The following is a 16,052-nucleotide window of genomic DNA, read 5'->3' on the forward strand; positions in this document are numbered from 1 at the left end:
AGCCCTTGCCCCATCTGACGCTAACCCAACACTAGTGCCCGCTCTCCTATCCGTAGTCGTCTTCCTCCGCCTGCCCCCTTTCCAGCCCCACACCCCAGGCGGCAGGAAGCCCTTCTCTGCCCGCAGGGACGGCAGGCGGCACCGACCCCCACACAGCCCAGCCATGGCCCCCACCGGAGGGCAGGTCTCCTACAGCCGGCTCCCTCCAGGCCTGGAATCCAGGCGAGAAGAGTTGCCTCTTGCCAAGGACACGAAAGCATTGCAGGGTCTTGGGCCTAGGAAAGGGGAGGGGGTCGGCAGTGAAAGCTGCGAGAGCCAGACGGACGCTGAGACTCCCCACTAGCGGTGGGGGATGCTCCCAGCGCCCCAGAGAACAGCAACGGGGGTGCTATGCCTGGCTCTGCACCTCTCCATAGGGAGTTGCCCCATCTGAAAATATTCCCCCCCTTTGTAAACCCCTGTGAGCATCTGGGATGAGCAAATTCTGTCTGAGGGCCCGGGCTGCTCATTAGCAGCAAGGGGGATGAGCCCCCGAGGAGCCCCTGGGGGCCAGGACTTTGACTTCAGGTGCTGGAGCTGGGACTCCCCACTCCTGTCTTGTTGCTGCCACCGTGTGGCCACATCCCAGAAGTGCAGGGGAAGAAAGCCTCCCCCCCAGGCAACTCCAGGGTTTTTGACCCCACAGCTGTGACTCTGGTGAGGTTAGCCAGAGCCGGGATGGAGGGTTTGGGGCCGCAGGCGCTGAGGTGACAGACTGAGCTGCTGCTAAGCGGGAAGAGGGTTGATTCAGCCCTGTAAAAGCCCAGACAGATTTAACAGCTTCCGCTGGTGTGAAAATTTGGATTCTGGCTGGTCTATGAAGGAAAGAAACTCCCAGGGCCAGATCCCCAGCTGGTGCAAACCAGGGCAGGTCCTTTGACTTCAGAGGAGCTGCACTGATTTACACCGGCTGCAAATCTAGCCCCAGAGCTTCCAAGATTCAGTACCTGCCCCTTTTCATCAGTATCTCCAGGCTTAGACTCCTTGCTCCATCCACTGCTAGGCAAAGCGACTGGAGCTTAGCAGGCCTGGGACAGGCGGCAGGAGAACCCAGCCTGCTGCTGACAGGTCTGCTGGCAACTCGGTAGCTGGGATGCCTCCCTGGGAGTCAGTTCCAGACCAATTCACCCAGGGCAGAAGCCTTTCAGATAAGGTGCAAGCCTGTGCCCCCTGCATTTCAAGAGGGGCCAGTGGCAGGCCCTGAGCGAGGTGGCTGGGGGCTCTCCCGTGCTGTGTTCCACAACAGCTGCCTGTGGCAAGGAGATTGCTGCGTTAGGCCCAATCGCTTTAAGATTGTGCAACTCTGCCCCTGCTTTTAGTGCTTTGAGATCCCCGATGACAGAACTGCAGCTGGGCTCCCCACCCACCTCCCGTCTTCCATGACTTTTCAAAGATCATCGCTAATGGCTCAGAGACCCCTCCTCAGGCAGCTCCTTGAGTAGTCTAGGCTGGATTTCATCAGGCCCTGGTGATTTGAAGACATCTAACTTATCTAAGTAATTTTTGACTTGTTCTTTCCCTATTTTAGATTCTGATCCTACCTCATTTTCACTGGCATTCACTCTGGTAAACGTCCAGTCGCCACCAACCTTCTTGGTGAAAACCGAAACCAAGGTTTCACTGAGGCTCCTAGACATTAGTGCAATACACAACCAACCTCAAAACACACAGGGCCCACAACCACCTTTCTGCCATGCCAGGCGTCCCAACTCCCAAGCCCCACCCTCACCTCCAGCGCACACTACTGCTCAAGCCAGGGGCGGGGCGTTAGTTTGGAGAGGGACATTTCGTTCAGACCAGCTAGAAAAGACGAAAGGCGCCGCAGAAGGCTCGGTTTGTGGCTGAAGGAACTGGAACCAGGCCTGGTTCTCAGCTGCATGAACACAGATTGCACGGCAGAGTCGGAAGAGCCCTGGTACCCAGACTGGGCCGTGATGGGCTCCCTAAAGATACTCAAAGACCAGAAAATTGTTAGCTGTATTGTACTGTGCTACAAATTTCAAATTTGTATTTGAAAAGCAGCTGCCCAGGGTAGTAAAACAAAGCTGACGGCTCTAGGTTAGTCTCCCAATATTTCACAGGGCCCAAGAGACACAGAAAAACATTTCAAACGTTAAACCAAAGACCTCTCTCCTCTTCAGTGATGAGCCACACGAGGGGTTATCAAAACTCGATTTATTCCAAATGTTAAAAGTTTAGTTTCCTGCCTCTCTTCCCCACTCACCCCGCAAAATATTTTTAAATTCTTTTCTTTAAAAAAAAAAATAATCAAAACTATTATATGAGCCACTGTACAATTTCCCTGCTCCCTCCCTGATATTGCTATAACTTAACATCGAAAACGGTTCTTTGCAGAACCGCGGTTCTTATTCAAGGTGTTCGGAATGCAGCAGCAGCAGACGACAGAGTGGGAGAGGTGCGGATGGCCTGGCTAATTAGACACACACGCAATCATCCAGGGTATTAAATCAGGCTGGGTACTTGGAGTGATCTAATGCATAGTTGGAACTGGATTCTCTTCCTCCTCTTCAAGGCCTATGTAGCAAATTAAAACCTAACCGGGGAGGGTGGGGGAGACACGGGAGAGTACAAACAAAAAGCCATCAACAAATAAGCGTTCTCTGGCTGCAAGTCTCCAGCGATGGATACAGGGAGTGAAGACCGGCTGGTTGCAATTCTAAAAGCAGGTGGACGTAAGAGGCAGTTAAGCAATGTGAAAATACGCCTCTTCCTAGCTCGTCTGCATCCGATAGGGAAATGGAAACGATTTGACTAGACAAATGATTTGCTCAAAACTTCACCCACCTGCAGGGTTTAGTGAAAGGCCAACGTATTCAAATGCGAAAGCCTGGGGTTACTCTTCGAAAGTGGCCCGATTTGCAGAGGTCTTGAGCGCTCCCAGCTCCCGAGGGAGCTCAAGATTGCTCAGCATCTTTGCAGCTAAAAACAAGGCCAGCTACTTAGGAACTTAAACGAGGATTTTGGAGACTGGCTTCAGAGACTCCCGGTTGAGGAGTCTCAATGCTCAGGTGACATTAGAAATCCTCCCAGGAGAGACCAGAACGCTTCCTCCCACCTCTGTCTGCCCTACAACCCTCCCCAGGTTAGATCCTCTGTCTCCGGACCTTACGCTGCACTGAGGCACGTCCGCGGTGATCACACCGGCTAGCAATTCACGCAAGAAGAGGAGCTGGGAGAGGGAGGGCCAGCCTCAGATATCTACAATAAAAAGAGACTCGGCCAACAGATACATAAAAGTGACTCAAATCACACGAGGCCCGTGGGAGAGCTCTAAGGAAATGGGACGAGGGGAAGACAGGAGCTGGGGGATTTGGCTTTCGGGTGCTGTGGGCTTAAAAAGTTTGAGACACCCAAGTCCTGTTGCATATAAAGGGGAATGCCAGCGTGGCTGAGCCTGGAATTGTTTAAAATGGTGGGGAACCCACTTTGCCATCATGCTGGAACATCAGCTTCGGGGGCGACCAAGCAGGGAGGAGGCAGAGGAAGAGGAGGCAGCGAGCCCTGAATACGCCAGCAAAGCCGCACGCTTCCAGAGGGGAAAGGTGTCTCTGAAAAGCCACACTCCAGCCATGCAGACTCTGCCCCTGGGATTAGAGTAAGAGGCAGCTGGTGTCAGCTGGGGGAGCTTCCCCCCATAACTCTGCAGACAAATCAGAAGGTCTCAGGAAACGACCAGTCTCCCAAACCCCACCCCTGAGCCGCTCGGGGGGCGTCCCCTGCGTTACTGCTGCACCATGCTGCGTCATCAACTCTGCTCCTCGTCTCTGACCAGCAAGACGGTGTGCTGCCCCCCACTGGACACAGACAAGACGACGCGATTCTCCAGCTGCTTGCCAGTCATCTCCACGGGGCTCCAGACGTCCTCCTCTTCCCCTGTGCCCAGCTGGTAGTTGGTGCCCATTCCCCAAGCAAACGCTCGCCCTGAAAACAGACAGGGGCAGACGCTGGAGGCCGTGCTGCGTGCCCGTAGCATGGCCCACCCGACGCCGGAGGCCGTGCTGCGTGCCCGTAGCACGGACAGACCCAAGCGGGTCCCTGGGGCGAGGAAGGGAAGTGGTTTTCGAACCCAGCACTTGCGCAGGCAGAGCGTTAGCTTCCTATGAGCACTCGTGTTGCCAGGACTCAGCCCTGCAGAAGCGCCAGGGAACGGCGAGGCAGGAACTCCAGATTCATACGGGCTTTTCCTCACAGGAAGGCTCCATTTATAAAGGGTAAATAAGTGAACCAGAGGTGGTTTAATACTGTACGTGGTTAATCAATTGCTGGGGGATCCACCAGGAAGCTCAGAGCCGCTTCTAACACCCAGTGGGCGTGTCCAGTTCCCCCACCGACCCTTTATAAACAGCCCCGTCGGAGAAAGAGATTTTTGCAGCATTTGCCCAGCTCGACCCGCGTGCAAACGGCATGCAGTGCCCAGGCGCCCGCCCTCTGGAGATTGCCACCCACCACCGGGGGATGTTCTGCAGAGGGACCGGATTGGTAACCGATATGGAGCCTTTCCCCTCTAGGTCGGTGGTTCTAATCCAGGCCAGGCAGCGACAGGGTTGTTATTAACCTCGCTGGCTGACGGCTGGGGGTCCGTAGCAATTCGACTGTCTCAGCTCGGCTCCCCGCGTACTGGTGTCTAGCCTGCAAAGATCTGCCTTGTCCACCCTCAGCAGAGCCAGGCCCCATAGTCACCCATTACTCCCAGAGCCATTCCCCCCAGCCCCCTCCACTTACCTTCCTGGGTAACAGCGTAGCCAACAGACGCCCCGCAGGCGATGGAGGAGACACTTGGCAGCTCCTGGATGGGGGTGGGCAGGCTCTTCTCTTCCGCCCCTTCTCCAAGCCCTAACCGGCCGTACTCTGCCCGGCCCAGGCTGTAGGCTTTCCCTGGCACAGGCGGGACACGCAAGAGACACATTACTCCTCGGGAGCAGAGACCACCCCGGATGCACAGAATTTACATCACCCGGGTACCTACCTCCGTCACCCCACATACATCCGGCCCCCTGCCAGTCAGATCTGGCTAATCTCAGGCATCATTCCTTCCCCGTACTGCCCCATGTGGAACCCGGCAGCCTGCAGACCGCGCCAGGCCAGGAGCGTGCAAACTGAGCCAGGGTGGGAGGACACACGATGGAGACCAACACCCGCTTAGATGCCAGGGGCCAAAGCCAAGAAGTTGCTCCTGGTTCACGTATTTGCTCAGCCCCGTCCCACCCCCACTGCCAGCTAGGGAGAGACGAGCTGCGTTCTTGGCTTTCTGGTTATTAGCAGCATCCAGGAGCATTTTGTGATTCTGTATTTAATGGAGACAACGTTGGGGCTGCGGCATGGTGTCCTCTCATTTACCAGAAAGGTAGCGTGGTCTAGTGGATAGTGCACTGGACTGGCACTCTGGAGACCCGAGCTCTATCCCTGGCTCTGCCCCTGCCTGCTGGGTGACCTGGGCAAGTCACTCCCCCTCTGTGCCTCAGTTTCCCCACCTGTACAATGGGGATAAGGACACTGACCTTCTTTGTAAAGCACTTGAGATCTGCAGGTGACAAGCCGGGTGTGATTCCCATGACTCTGCTAGGCAAGGGACCGAAAAGTCCCCTTCACATTCCCACCCATGGACTGTACTGAACATCCTTAGAGGGAGCCACAACCCACGTGCCAGCTCAGCGCAGACAGCTGCCCATGACCTCAGGAATGCCAAGGATCTGGGGCTCAACCGTCACCCCAATCCCAGTGCCCCACTCACCTTCCGAGTCCATGCACACCGTGTGGTGCTGGCCGCCCGAAAACCCCACCCAGGACTTGGTGGAGTTCTTGAACGACGTCAGGTTCTGGGGAGTGAAGCAGGGCTCGGTGTCCTGCGTCCCTGCAGGGGGGACAACGAAAGCCAAGGAAGTCAGAGACAGGTGAGCAGGCACCACCCCCTCCCGCCCGCCGGTCACCCCCAAGCCCGCTGCAGGAGAACGAACGCTGCTTAGCCTGGGCGGGGACCATCAGGAGACAATCCAAGAATCTGTATCTTGCAGCCATTGTTAAATGCACAGACCTGAGCCACGCAAACCCTCTGCTAAAACCAATGGGCTGGTAGGGTGCACCTGGGAGGAAGGGGGGGGCTTGACAAGACCCTGGCACAGTAAGAAATCCCCAGAGAGAGTCACCTCCACTGCTTCCAAATACGCCCTCCTGGAGGTCTGAGGAGCTGAAAGCAACCAGGCCACGCGTGGAGCTAGCAGTGCCGGAGGCCACAACCCAACTGCTGCTTAGGAGCCTTCTCCTCTACCCTGACTGTGCCACGAAGCCCGGCTTCCTAGCACGTCAGGGGGCAGGATGCAAGCAGGCACCTTGCCTTACCGGCACCTTTCTTCTGCCACCAGGACCGAGCACGCACGGACGGGACAGAGAGCTGCGCAGGGCACAGGACCTACCGACTCCGCGGGAGGCCCCGGCCACAGACACCTTCTCGCACTGAATTCAACGGGAGCTGTGGAACGGCCAGAAAATTCAGCCCTTGCCCAGCGCACAGGCCCCTGCAAGGCGAAAAGCCACCCGGCCCCTCTGCGCCGTCAGGGGCAGGGATACTGCCCACAGAGGAGCTATTAAAGCTCCCGGCAGCTCGGCCACTTTTAGAAAGCGTTAAACAGAGCCAGAGCAGTGGGCGCGCCCAGCTTGCTGGGGCCCGGCTCCTTAGTTTGGAGTTTTACGCTCGACTCAATGCTTGAACCCCCGCCCGGCTGGCGCAAGGGGCCGAGAGGAAGGCTGGTCCGCGGTCAAGGCGCTGGATGGGGCTTAGGAGACCTGGATTCTTTCCCCCGCTCTGCTACACACTCCCCAAGCGTGACCTTGGGCAAGTCACTTCGTCTCCCTGCACCCCCACTTCCCCCTCGGTAAGACATGGCTAGCACGCCCTTTCCCCCCTCCGCCCAGGCGTCTGCCTGGAGACTGTCTCACTGTGTGCACGTACAGCGCCTAGCGCGGGAGCACAGACAACTCCTCACCCAGCTGGTGGTAGTTCGAGAGGCCGAAGCCGTAGACGTGGCCCTCCTGGGTGATGGCGAAGGTGAAGTACGCCCCGCAGAAGGCGTCCCGGAAGCGCACCCGGCCCTTGCCGCCTCTCCCCTTGAGAGGGACGCGCTGAGGCACGAGCAGTCGTTCTACACAGGAGACGAGAGATCAGGCTGCAGCGAGGAGAGGCAGGGAGAGGTGCCCTCCCCATCTGGGGGTGGGGGGACGAGCCCGGCTGAAGCTGGCCAGTGCCCCCTCTTGGGGCCTTATTCTCCTGGGGCTCTGTGGGGTGGAAGCCCCACCATGGGCTCATCCGCCAGCACCCAGCCCTCCCCTGCCCTACACCAGGGACCTGGAGACTGAGCAACTCAAGCCGCTTGTCTAAAAAGAAACTTGGTAGCCCTCGCGGAGCCGGCGAGGGGCTGCCCCGTACCCTCTCCTCGCTGTCAGAGGAGTCGGCTTGTATGAGGGAGACGTGCCCACGCGGCCCGCCCTCCGGCAGCGCTGCAAACCCACCCCCCTGCCTCTGATCTAGCCTGTTTCATTGCCACCGCTGGCAAAGAATCACTCAGCCAGCCCCCCGGCAGGACACCAGCTCCTCCCCGCAGCTCGGGACCGAGCGCGCCCACCTGTTACGTGGTGGGGGTGTCGCTCCCAGGGCGGGAGGGAGCATCAGCACTGTCTGTTTTAAAAACCCGCTGGGCAGCACGGTCACGTGCCAGGGAGCTTAACTCCGGTGACAGGACCCCGGAGACTGCAGCCCAGCCAGCTTCCGCGCCTCCCTGCCCAGCGAGCCCATGTCCCAGTCTGGCTCGGGGAGGACGTCAGCGTCTATACCCCCCACCCCAGCCCGTAGTGCCTTAGCCAGCACCGGCTCAAGGGGCCCCACCAGCACATATCCCCCTCGCGGCGTCACGAGCGACTCACGTAAACCTTTCCTTCCTCCCCGGTTGGCAAAGAGCTCCGGCACCCGTCCCAGCTGGCCCTGCTCGCCACAGCCACACGTGTACAGGTCCCCGTCCGTGGTCAGCAGCACCAAGTGATCGTTCCCTGTGGGGACGGAGACAGGGCTAGCACCAACCACGGGACGCCGAGCCCCTCTGCGGCGTGCCGGCCGCTGGTACCCCTGCCCCGGGCCAGCAGCACGGCTGGGTAACGCTGGGAGACTGCCGGAGAACAAACCTCGCACGTAAAGCGTTTACTTGGTAAGGGGTTTCACGCCCTACACTATCTCTGGGGCAGCAAGAGGACAGTTTCTACTGGCGCCGAACGCTAACTCCCTGTGTTATTTCCTACATTACCAACCACGGGCGCTAAGCCACCTCTCCCATCTGATCCCAACCCAAACACTGACATTCGCTGCGTTCTAACCACCCCAAAACGGTGGCACCGGAAACATTAACACTAGAGTCACTGATCACTCCCCAGCTACGCCGTGGAAAAGTCCCTTACCTGCCCTGCCTCGGTTTCCCCACCACGGAGAGGGATAATACTCCTACTCCGCACGGATTCGTTAGTTCCCATTTGCAAAGTACTTGCAGAGAGACTGCACCGAGAACTATTACTATGAACGGCCAGTCGGGGGCGGGTAAGAAAGGAGGGAAGCGCTGGGCTGGTGGAGGGGAGGGACCAGCCTTCTGCAGCTGGTAGAAAAAGATCAACTAATCCGGTTTATTCTGGGCCTGATTTTGTCCCGGCTGCCGGAGCAGGGTTAGTGGCTTGTCCGTCAGCCTGAGTCACCTGTGCACTGAGCCCTCGCTCACCTGAGACTATTTTAAGGACGGGCACCCCTAGCTGCAGTGGCACCGGAAGGGCACTCTTCTTCATGGGCTCCAGCAAACCGATGACTCCATTGTTATCCTGGACGGAGAGAGAGACGTTGAGTGGCAAAGCCCGGGAAGACGCAGCAGAGCTCCCCGAGCCAGCGCAGCCCCCATACCCGGAAAGAGCCCCAGAGGAAGACCCTGCCGTCCTCCGTCAGCGCTGCTGTGTGACTGTCGCCGGCAGACACCTGCACCACCTTCTCCTGCAGCTCCACCAGCCCCGGGGTGGTCTCCGAGCCCTCCTCGGAGGTGTCGCGTCCCAGGGCGCCCTCGTCGTTGCAGCCAAAGGAGTAGATCTGGAAATGGAAACATCTCACGGTGGGAAAGGGGCCCCGAACGAGGACTACAAAGCTGGTGCAGGAGAACCCACCTGGCTCGAACGACCACGCGCGGAAAGCAGCTGGCAAGGAGCCGCCAGCTCCCAGCCAAGGGGGACGGCTGCGTTATTCTCAGCTGGAGGGTGAGGGAGGTCGCCCCTTTCATCTCAAAGCACGTTAAAAGTTAGAGGCTTACAAGGAAACAGTCACTGCTGGGGGCGGGGAAGCCGACACGCCGCGGCGTACTGGTGAGGAAGGGGGGGGACTCTGGGCAAGCCCCCCTCTCCTGGAAGGTATTAGGAGACCTTTAATGTCCCTGCAGGACAGAAAAGACTGTGTGCTTTCCAAGATCTCACACAAGAGGATCTGCCTGGGGGGCACTGAGCCTACTCCCCCTTGATGCTCTCTGAACTCCAGACTCCGGTTACGGAGCCGCCTCGCTCTCCGGCGCAGAGCAGACCAGTTTGCCATCGACCCACAGCTAGTAAGCAAAGAAGTCTAATTGCTGCCTTCATGGCACATGCCCCAAACGAGGGGGAAGAGAGCCCCATCCAGCCTGGCAAGTTTCTCCCTAGCAAGAATGAATGCGATTTGGTCAATCACAAGGAAGGCGGCAATGCAACCAGACGGAGGGGTCCCATGACGGAGCAGTGCTGTTCTACCACTGATAAGACCCGTGGCGCTGCTCACCACCGGGCCAGGCACGATACGACGTTAATGGCCGGAGCTGTACAGCGACAGGTTCCCCCTGCATGGCTCACGGCGAACCCAGGAATTTTACCAACTGACAGTTCCTTCGCTGCAGGCCGCAATCTGCTGCTCAGAGCGAGGGACCCCAGGGCAGCCCCTGCCCGACACTCTAAGCATCCAGGCTCTGACCAGACGCTCTGGAAGGTCAGAAGGCTGCGGAGTGAGATCACGGTAACGTGCTGGCCCTTTAATCAGAGAGGCTCTGGAGCAAGGAACCTGTTTAAGGGTTCTGACCCACGGCCAGCTGCCTCTGCCTAACAAGAGTAATTAAGACGGCGCTTACAGTCCAACATGCGAGTCAATCTGCTCAGCGAGTCACCCCAATAAGCGCCCCCTCCTCCCGTTCGATTTCATGGCCTCGCTCCTTTCCGGCGATCGGACTCGGCTCAAGCTGCCGCATACTCACTTTGCCCGTCTCGCTCAGGCAGACGGTGTGCATCCCCCCTGCTTCTGCCTGCACGATCTTCTCAGGCAGCTGCACCAGGGCTGGCCTCTTCCTTTCCATCACATCCTCTCCCAGGCCCAGCTGCCCGACGTCCCCCTGACCCAGCGTCAGCACCAGCCCCGGCTCCGTCCGGTGTGATGAATGGCTGACTGGAGCACAGGAGACAGAGGGGGAAAGCACTTGATAAGCGAGAGGCCAGATTCACGCTCATGCGGTATCAGGGCAGTCAAGACGTCTTTCCCAAAGCTCCCAGAACAAGGGGCTGGCTCAGCAGCGGACAGCTACCGCGCTGGCCTTTCCACTGCAACCTGCGCTGAGCTGATGAGACCGACAGTCCCAATCCAGCCCTCCATCGGGCTCCGCCTACAATTCACAGGCACTGCAGCAGGTCAGAAGCAGAGCTGTGCATGGGGAAAGGGAGCCCTGCCTTGCCGATAAGAACTTGGGCTAGTCAGCCCACACCCTGCCTTGCTTCAGAGTCACCATCTGTACAATGGGAATAAAACTCCCTCTCCTCCAAGAAGGGTGGAAAGATTCAGAGCAAACTGCTTTCAGATCCTGGGGGGCAGGTGCTCTAGATGTGCTTGGTGTCTTTATTATTTAGTCCAGGGTTTCTCAACCTTTTCGGGCTGGCAACTGCTTATCCTACATCAACATTTTTCACAACTCACCCCCCCCCACTTACATCTACTATTAAAGCGAGAGTCAAAAAAGACCCTAGCGATGTTAAGCCTAGATCATTTCTCGGCATGCGAAGGAGGCACTGACAGAGAATACTTGACTTTGAAGAGTAAGGCTGCGAGGGGAGTGAAATGATCTTTACTTTAGATTGTAATTTAGTCTATCGCATGCCGGAATGCCGTGAAAGAGTGAAAGCTGTTCACATGTAGTTAGAGTAAAGAAATCTGTCACTTCGGGGCAGCATCACCCAGCGTTCTCTGTGGTCCTCGGTGTCCTCCACACAAAGTGAACTAACCAACTAGAAAGCAACAGACCCTCTAATCCCAAGGCACAGCCAGAAGACACAGAAACCTCCCAAGCATGAATTGAAAATGGGACCTTTAAAAAAAAAAAAAATTAAAAGTCTCCCGCCATAAAGCAGAATCGCAAAGCGCAAACTCCACCCTCACCATCCTTCCCTGTTGTTAACCTCACGCACAATACAAAAGAGAAACAACCCAAGGTGTGCAGGGAGTGGAGAGCTCTGGGAAAAAGGCAATTAACAGAACTGAACGCATCTGGAAGATGCCATTTCTGATGCTGAGCAGCAGCGAACACCCATTGAATGATCGGCAGGTTTTCTGGTTCTGTTTGCTCCCTAACAGCAAGAGGAAAAAGTCACTTTGGCCTTGTTCCCAATGGGATTTGTCCCAGTTGCAGCCATTGGTGTTCAGCAAAATGACACAGCTGCATCTGTTCAAACTCTAGTGTAGACGGACAAAGCCACAATCTACATCCATGGAGCAGTGATCCTGGTTCCAAGTGGGGATAAACTGTCCTGGCGCATATTGTGGCTTGAAGCTGTCTACTTAGGGGTCGCACCAGTGTGGATGCCCTGATGGCTGAAATCTGGGCAAATCCTCATTGTAGACAAGGCCAAGAATCGTCAGACTGGATCAGACTGTGATCCAACTAGTCCAGTACCCCGTCTCTCACACCAGCCAGCCTCAACGTTTCAGAGGAAGGTGCAAAACCCTGAAAAAAAAAAGCCACTTTACCTTTAATCTTCTTCCTCTCGGGAGACCCTTCTTCTGGTGTCGGGCTCGTCTTTGCAGCGCGCTTTCCCGGCATATTGCTATAGAGCTAAACAATTGAAAACACTCCACGTTAAGACGTTCACTAACCCAGAGTCTGGGAGAAAAGCAGGAAAATTGCAAAGCACAAGCTTTGGAAGTGACATTGTGAAGTTCTCCCCAGTCCTCTCTTTTCTAAGTCACTGACGCTGGGGTTTTGCAAGCGAGATGAAAGTGAAGTGGGAGTTGGGTGTCTAACTACCTTAGCCCACTGTTAAAATCCCACTGTGACGCTAAAACCACCTGGAATTTTTAGGCTCCAATTTACTTTTCTCCATTCTACCCAGTAATCCACCTCGGTTGCAATTGTGAACTCCCAGTCGTTCATCTTCAGGTCAAGGCCTCTGCTGGTAGATGAGATCAATTCAAACGGTCACTCCAAAATCCAAATTCCCTGCTCGCTCAGCTTTCAGCAGAGTGTTAAATGTGCTTTCAGAGGATAATCAAAAGCTATTAGAAAGTCAAAGCCCCCAACATTTCATGGCTCTGTTTCCCAGAAACGCTGCTTTCTAGTCCCTCGCCACAGGAGAGGTCAGAGACACAAACAGTCCTGAGTCCTAAAAATGCCCATTAGCCCATTACAACAGTCCATGAGATGTGAAAATCGCCATCTGAAAGCGTAAGAGGAAGATTCAGGAGGAAGGTGATGTTAAAGAACCAAACAGCCCACTACTTCAAGAGTCTACTTCTGCTTTCTAGAATCATATTTTTTGTTATAATTTTACGGCCTGATCCTACAACCCTATCTAAAAATAAGTGCAATCAGTGGTTCTCAACTGGGCTCCAGGGGCCCCTGGGGGGCCACGAGCAGGTTTCTGGAGGTCTGCCAAAATAAATCAGGGCTGTGAGAGGGAAATCACTGGACTTTAACACCTGAACAAAAGCTTAACGTGACACTTCAGGATTTTAGGCCCAACATTTAGGGTGCATTTTAAAAAAAAATTCAAAATAATATTTGTTGTTTAAAGAGGCCCAGGCAGAGTTGCCAACTCAAACACTGCAATATTGTGCTAGCAGCAAGAGACAAAGTGAAACTGACTAGAAACTCAAGGGAGCTTGGTTAGTCAGTTTCCATTGCCCAGGCTAAGCAAAAAGCAGAATGTAAATAACGAATAAAGGGGGAAAAGGAGATTCAGTTTTTCCAGTATTCTTAGTTTTAACGAAGTAAGATGTTATTAGCAACACAGGTGAAAAATAGAAGGTTTCAATAATATAATGATTTTATGCTGCATCCCCTTTCATGTCTGTAAAGTGTTTTGAGACCCCCAAGTATAAGGTTATATAGGCAAAGTGATATACTCCAAGACACCAGCACCATTTTAGCTTGCTTGGTGACTTCCATGTAAAATCTGTTCTCAAGTTTACTAACTTGACTACGCGAGTTCCATACACCACAAAAATCATGCCACCCACTGCTGAAATGCAGCTATATCTGGGGTGGAACGTGGCCAAAATGCTTCCTCCGCAGTGACCATTATTTGAAAAAACACTGTGCAAAAAGAAAGCGGTTCAGACGGCATGTGGAGAAGAGCAGGAGTAATCCAAGCTCCGAAGATGCAACAAGGAAGTGCAATGCAATGTGCACGCCCTCCTACCTTTGCCCACATGCGGAGTCATTGCTGGATGACACCCTTAGGACTAGGCGGGCGAGGCAGCCTCTCTTTCTGCACCTCACACACCCTGTCTCGCTAATATCCTGGGATCAACAAGGCCACAACCACCCGGCCTCCAGCCCTGGCAGCGCCACCCCACAGCCTCCTTTCGGGAGACACCCGGAGAATTACACACGCCCCCTCCCAAGCTGCAACCCCCCCCCCAGGAATTAACCCCCCGCTCCGCTCCGCAGGGACAAGGGACAGGTCGGCACCCACTGGCACCAGAGCCCCCCTCCCCACTGGCACAACTCCCCGCGCGCGGCGCTGCACGCTGGCAAGGAGCGCGAGCTGCCCCCCCCCGGGTTTGAAATTCCCGCGCGGGCCCGGGCCCGCAGCGCCGCGCTGGAGGAAGGGGGGGGAGGGGGCTGCGCGAGCGGCTCCCGGCGAACGTTCGGGGCGCGCGGGCGGACACTCAGCGTTCCACGCGTGGAACCTTCGGACACAGCCGCGCGGCGGCGGCGGCCACGTGGGGCCGGCCCAGGCCTCGCCCCCCCCACAACGGGGAGGGGGAGCCTCAGAGCCCGGGGGCGGGGATCGGTCCGTTCCCCCCTCCCCGCCGGGAGCCCCGCTGCTGCCCCGAGCCGTGGGGGGGGGATGGGAAGCAGCACCCGGCGCGCTCACCTCCCTGCTGCTCCGCCACCCCGGCTGGCCCGCTCCGTCCTCTCTGCCCCCCCACCCCCCTGCCGCCGGCGCATGCGCGAGGAGAGCCCCGGCGAGCGGCAGAAAATGGTGCTAGCGACCCCTGCTGGCCACTGCGCGGAAATGCCAAGGGGGGGGAGTCAGGGTGCATTGGGGCCAGGGCAGGGGGCCGTGCGTGGGGCAAGGGGCGCGGTAACGGCCCCGGTGCGGCCCGCGCTCACCCCCGGGGCATAAGCAGTGTCAGTGGGACTCGCTCGGCGGAGGCAGCTTTGCAGGCTCTGACTCTGTGCGCCCCCAATTCTGCAACTGGACCGGCAGCCAGACCTCGCTGGAGAACCGCGGACAGACCCCAAGGTCCGCCCCAGGGGCAGGATCTGCTTTGTGCAGATGCAGTTGCAGCCGCGGGCAGATTCTGCGCACACGCTTAACTTTAGGCTCCTGTAGTTGAACTCCAGGGGACTCATCACACACATGACATTAAGCGCATGGCCAAGTGCTTACAGGATGCACTGTGCGTGTAACCAGTAACCAACCTGTACTGCAAAGAACTGCCGTTATTCAAAGGGATGGACTTCAAGAATTACAATTTTGCTGGCTTGTGTTGCTTGTCAGCTGTTTACCATGTTGTAACTTCTAATCAATGTCATTTCCCCAAGCCCAGTGCTGTAGTCCCCAGGGCCGGAACGCTGAAAAGGAACGTTTCTTTTTTTAAAATGCTCCCACTGGAATTTGGAAACATTTACATTATTTTTATCACTCATAGTGCTGTAGAAACATAACTAGTCTCAGAGGGGTAGCCGTGTTAGTCTGGATCTCTAAAAGCAGCATGCATCCGACGAAGTGGGTATTCACCCACGAAAGCTCATGCTCCAACACGTCTGTTAGGCTGTGACTACACTTAGCGCTTCAAAGCGCTGCCGCGGCAGCGCTTTGAAGCGCTAAGTGTAGTCAAAGCGCCAGCACTGGGAGAGAGCTCTCCCAGCGCTGTCCGTACTCCACCTCCCTGTGGGGAATAACGGACAGCGCGTGCTCCCAGCGCTGGGGCTTTGACCACACTGGCGCTTTGCAGCGCCGCAATTTGCAGCACTGGAGAGGGTGTGTTTTCACACCCTGCTGCAGCGCTGCAAATTTGTAAGTGTAGCCAAGCCCTCAGTCTATAAGGTGCCACAAGACTCTTTGCTGCTATTAACTAGTCTGCACAACTGCCTTCTATTGGCCCCAGTTTACTGAGAGGAAACTGGGCTATGGTGAGGTTAGATGATGTCCCAACGCCGCTGCTAATGGCAGATCCATGAGGCACTACTGCTTCCTGTGAGGCAATCATGGACTGTCTTACTATACGACTGTGTCTTTTACATCAGTTTTGCAATGCCTGGGACTATGCTTTACGTTGGCTACAAACAGCAATTATAATCTGTAGGCTTTAGGATTGACTCAATTGCTTTTTTTAGAACAAGTTCCTGTTCATTTGTTGCTTATGGATGACACAAGCGGAACAGCAAGTTTCCTTCCCCCTCCACACCTTATGCAGAGCACACATTTCTCCTTGGTAGCTCACACATGTAACTTTCCTAGCATAGTGG

The 16,052-nt window shown here is 56.1% G+C and overlaps 1 protein-coding gene across 4 annotated transcripts; it reads right to left on the reverse strand.

Moving 5' to 3' along the window:
• Positions 1 to 2,199: 2,199 nt before the first annotated feature.
• Positions 2,200 to 14,515, reverse strand: RCC1 (regulator of chromosome condensation 1). Of its 4 annotated transcripts, XM_039511884.1 has the most exons (11): positions 14,264 to 14,273; positions 12,444 to 12,522; positions 12,101 to 12,185; positions 10,344 to 10,531; positions 8,987 to 9,166; positions 8,811 to 8,907; positions 7,975 to 8,097; positions 7,041 to 7,196; positions 5,792 to 5,911; positions 4,783 to 4,935; positions 2,200 to 3,981 (listed from the first exon to the last, which is right to left on the reverse strand). In XM_039511884.1, the coding sequence occupies exons 2-11, from the start codon at positions 12,501 to 12,503 to the stop codon at positions 3,806 to 3,808; spliced, it is 1,338 nt and encodes a 445-aa protein (XP_039367818.1). In that variant the 5' UTR covers positions 12,504 to 12,522; positions 14,264 to 14,273; the 3' UTR covers positions 2,200 to 3,805. The 4 variants fall into 4 exon arrangements, with proteins under 4 accessions (XP_039367818.1, XP_039367821.1, XP_039367820.1 ...); XM_039511887.1 differs by lacking the exons at positions 12,444 to 12,522; positions 14,264 to 14,273 and adding an exon at positions 14,452 to 14,515; XM_039511886.1 differs by lacking the exons at positions 12,444 to 12,522; positions 14,264 to 14,273 and adding an exon at positions 13,771 to 13,797.
• Positions 14,516 to 16,052: the final 1,537 nt, after the last annotated feature.

This window comes from Mauremys reevesii, linkage group 23 (genome assembly GCF_016161935.1).
Source record: "Mauremys reevesii isolate NIE-2019 linkage group 23, ASM1616193v1, whole genome shotgun sequence".
Taxonomy (NCBI): domain Eukaryota; kingdom Metazoa; phylum Chordata; order Testudines; family Geoemydidae; genus Mauremys; species Mauremys reevesii.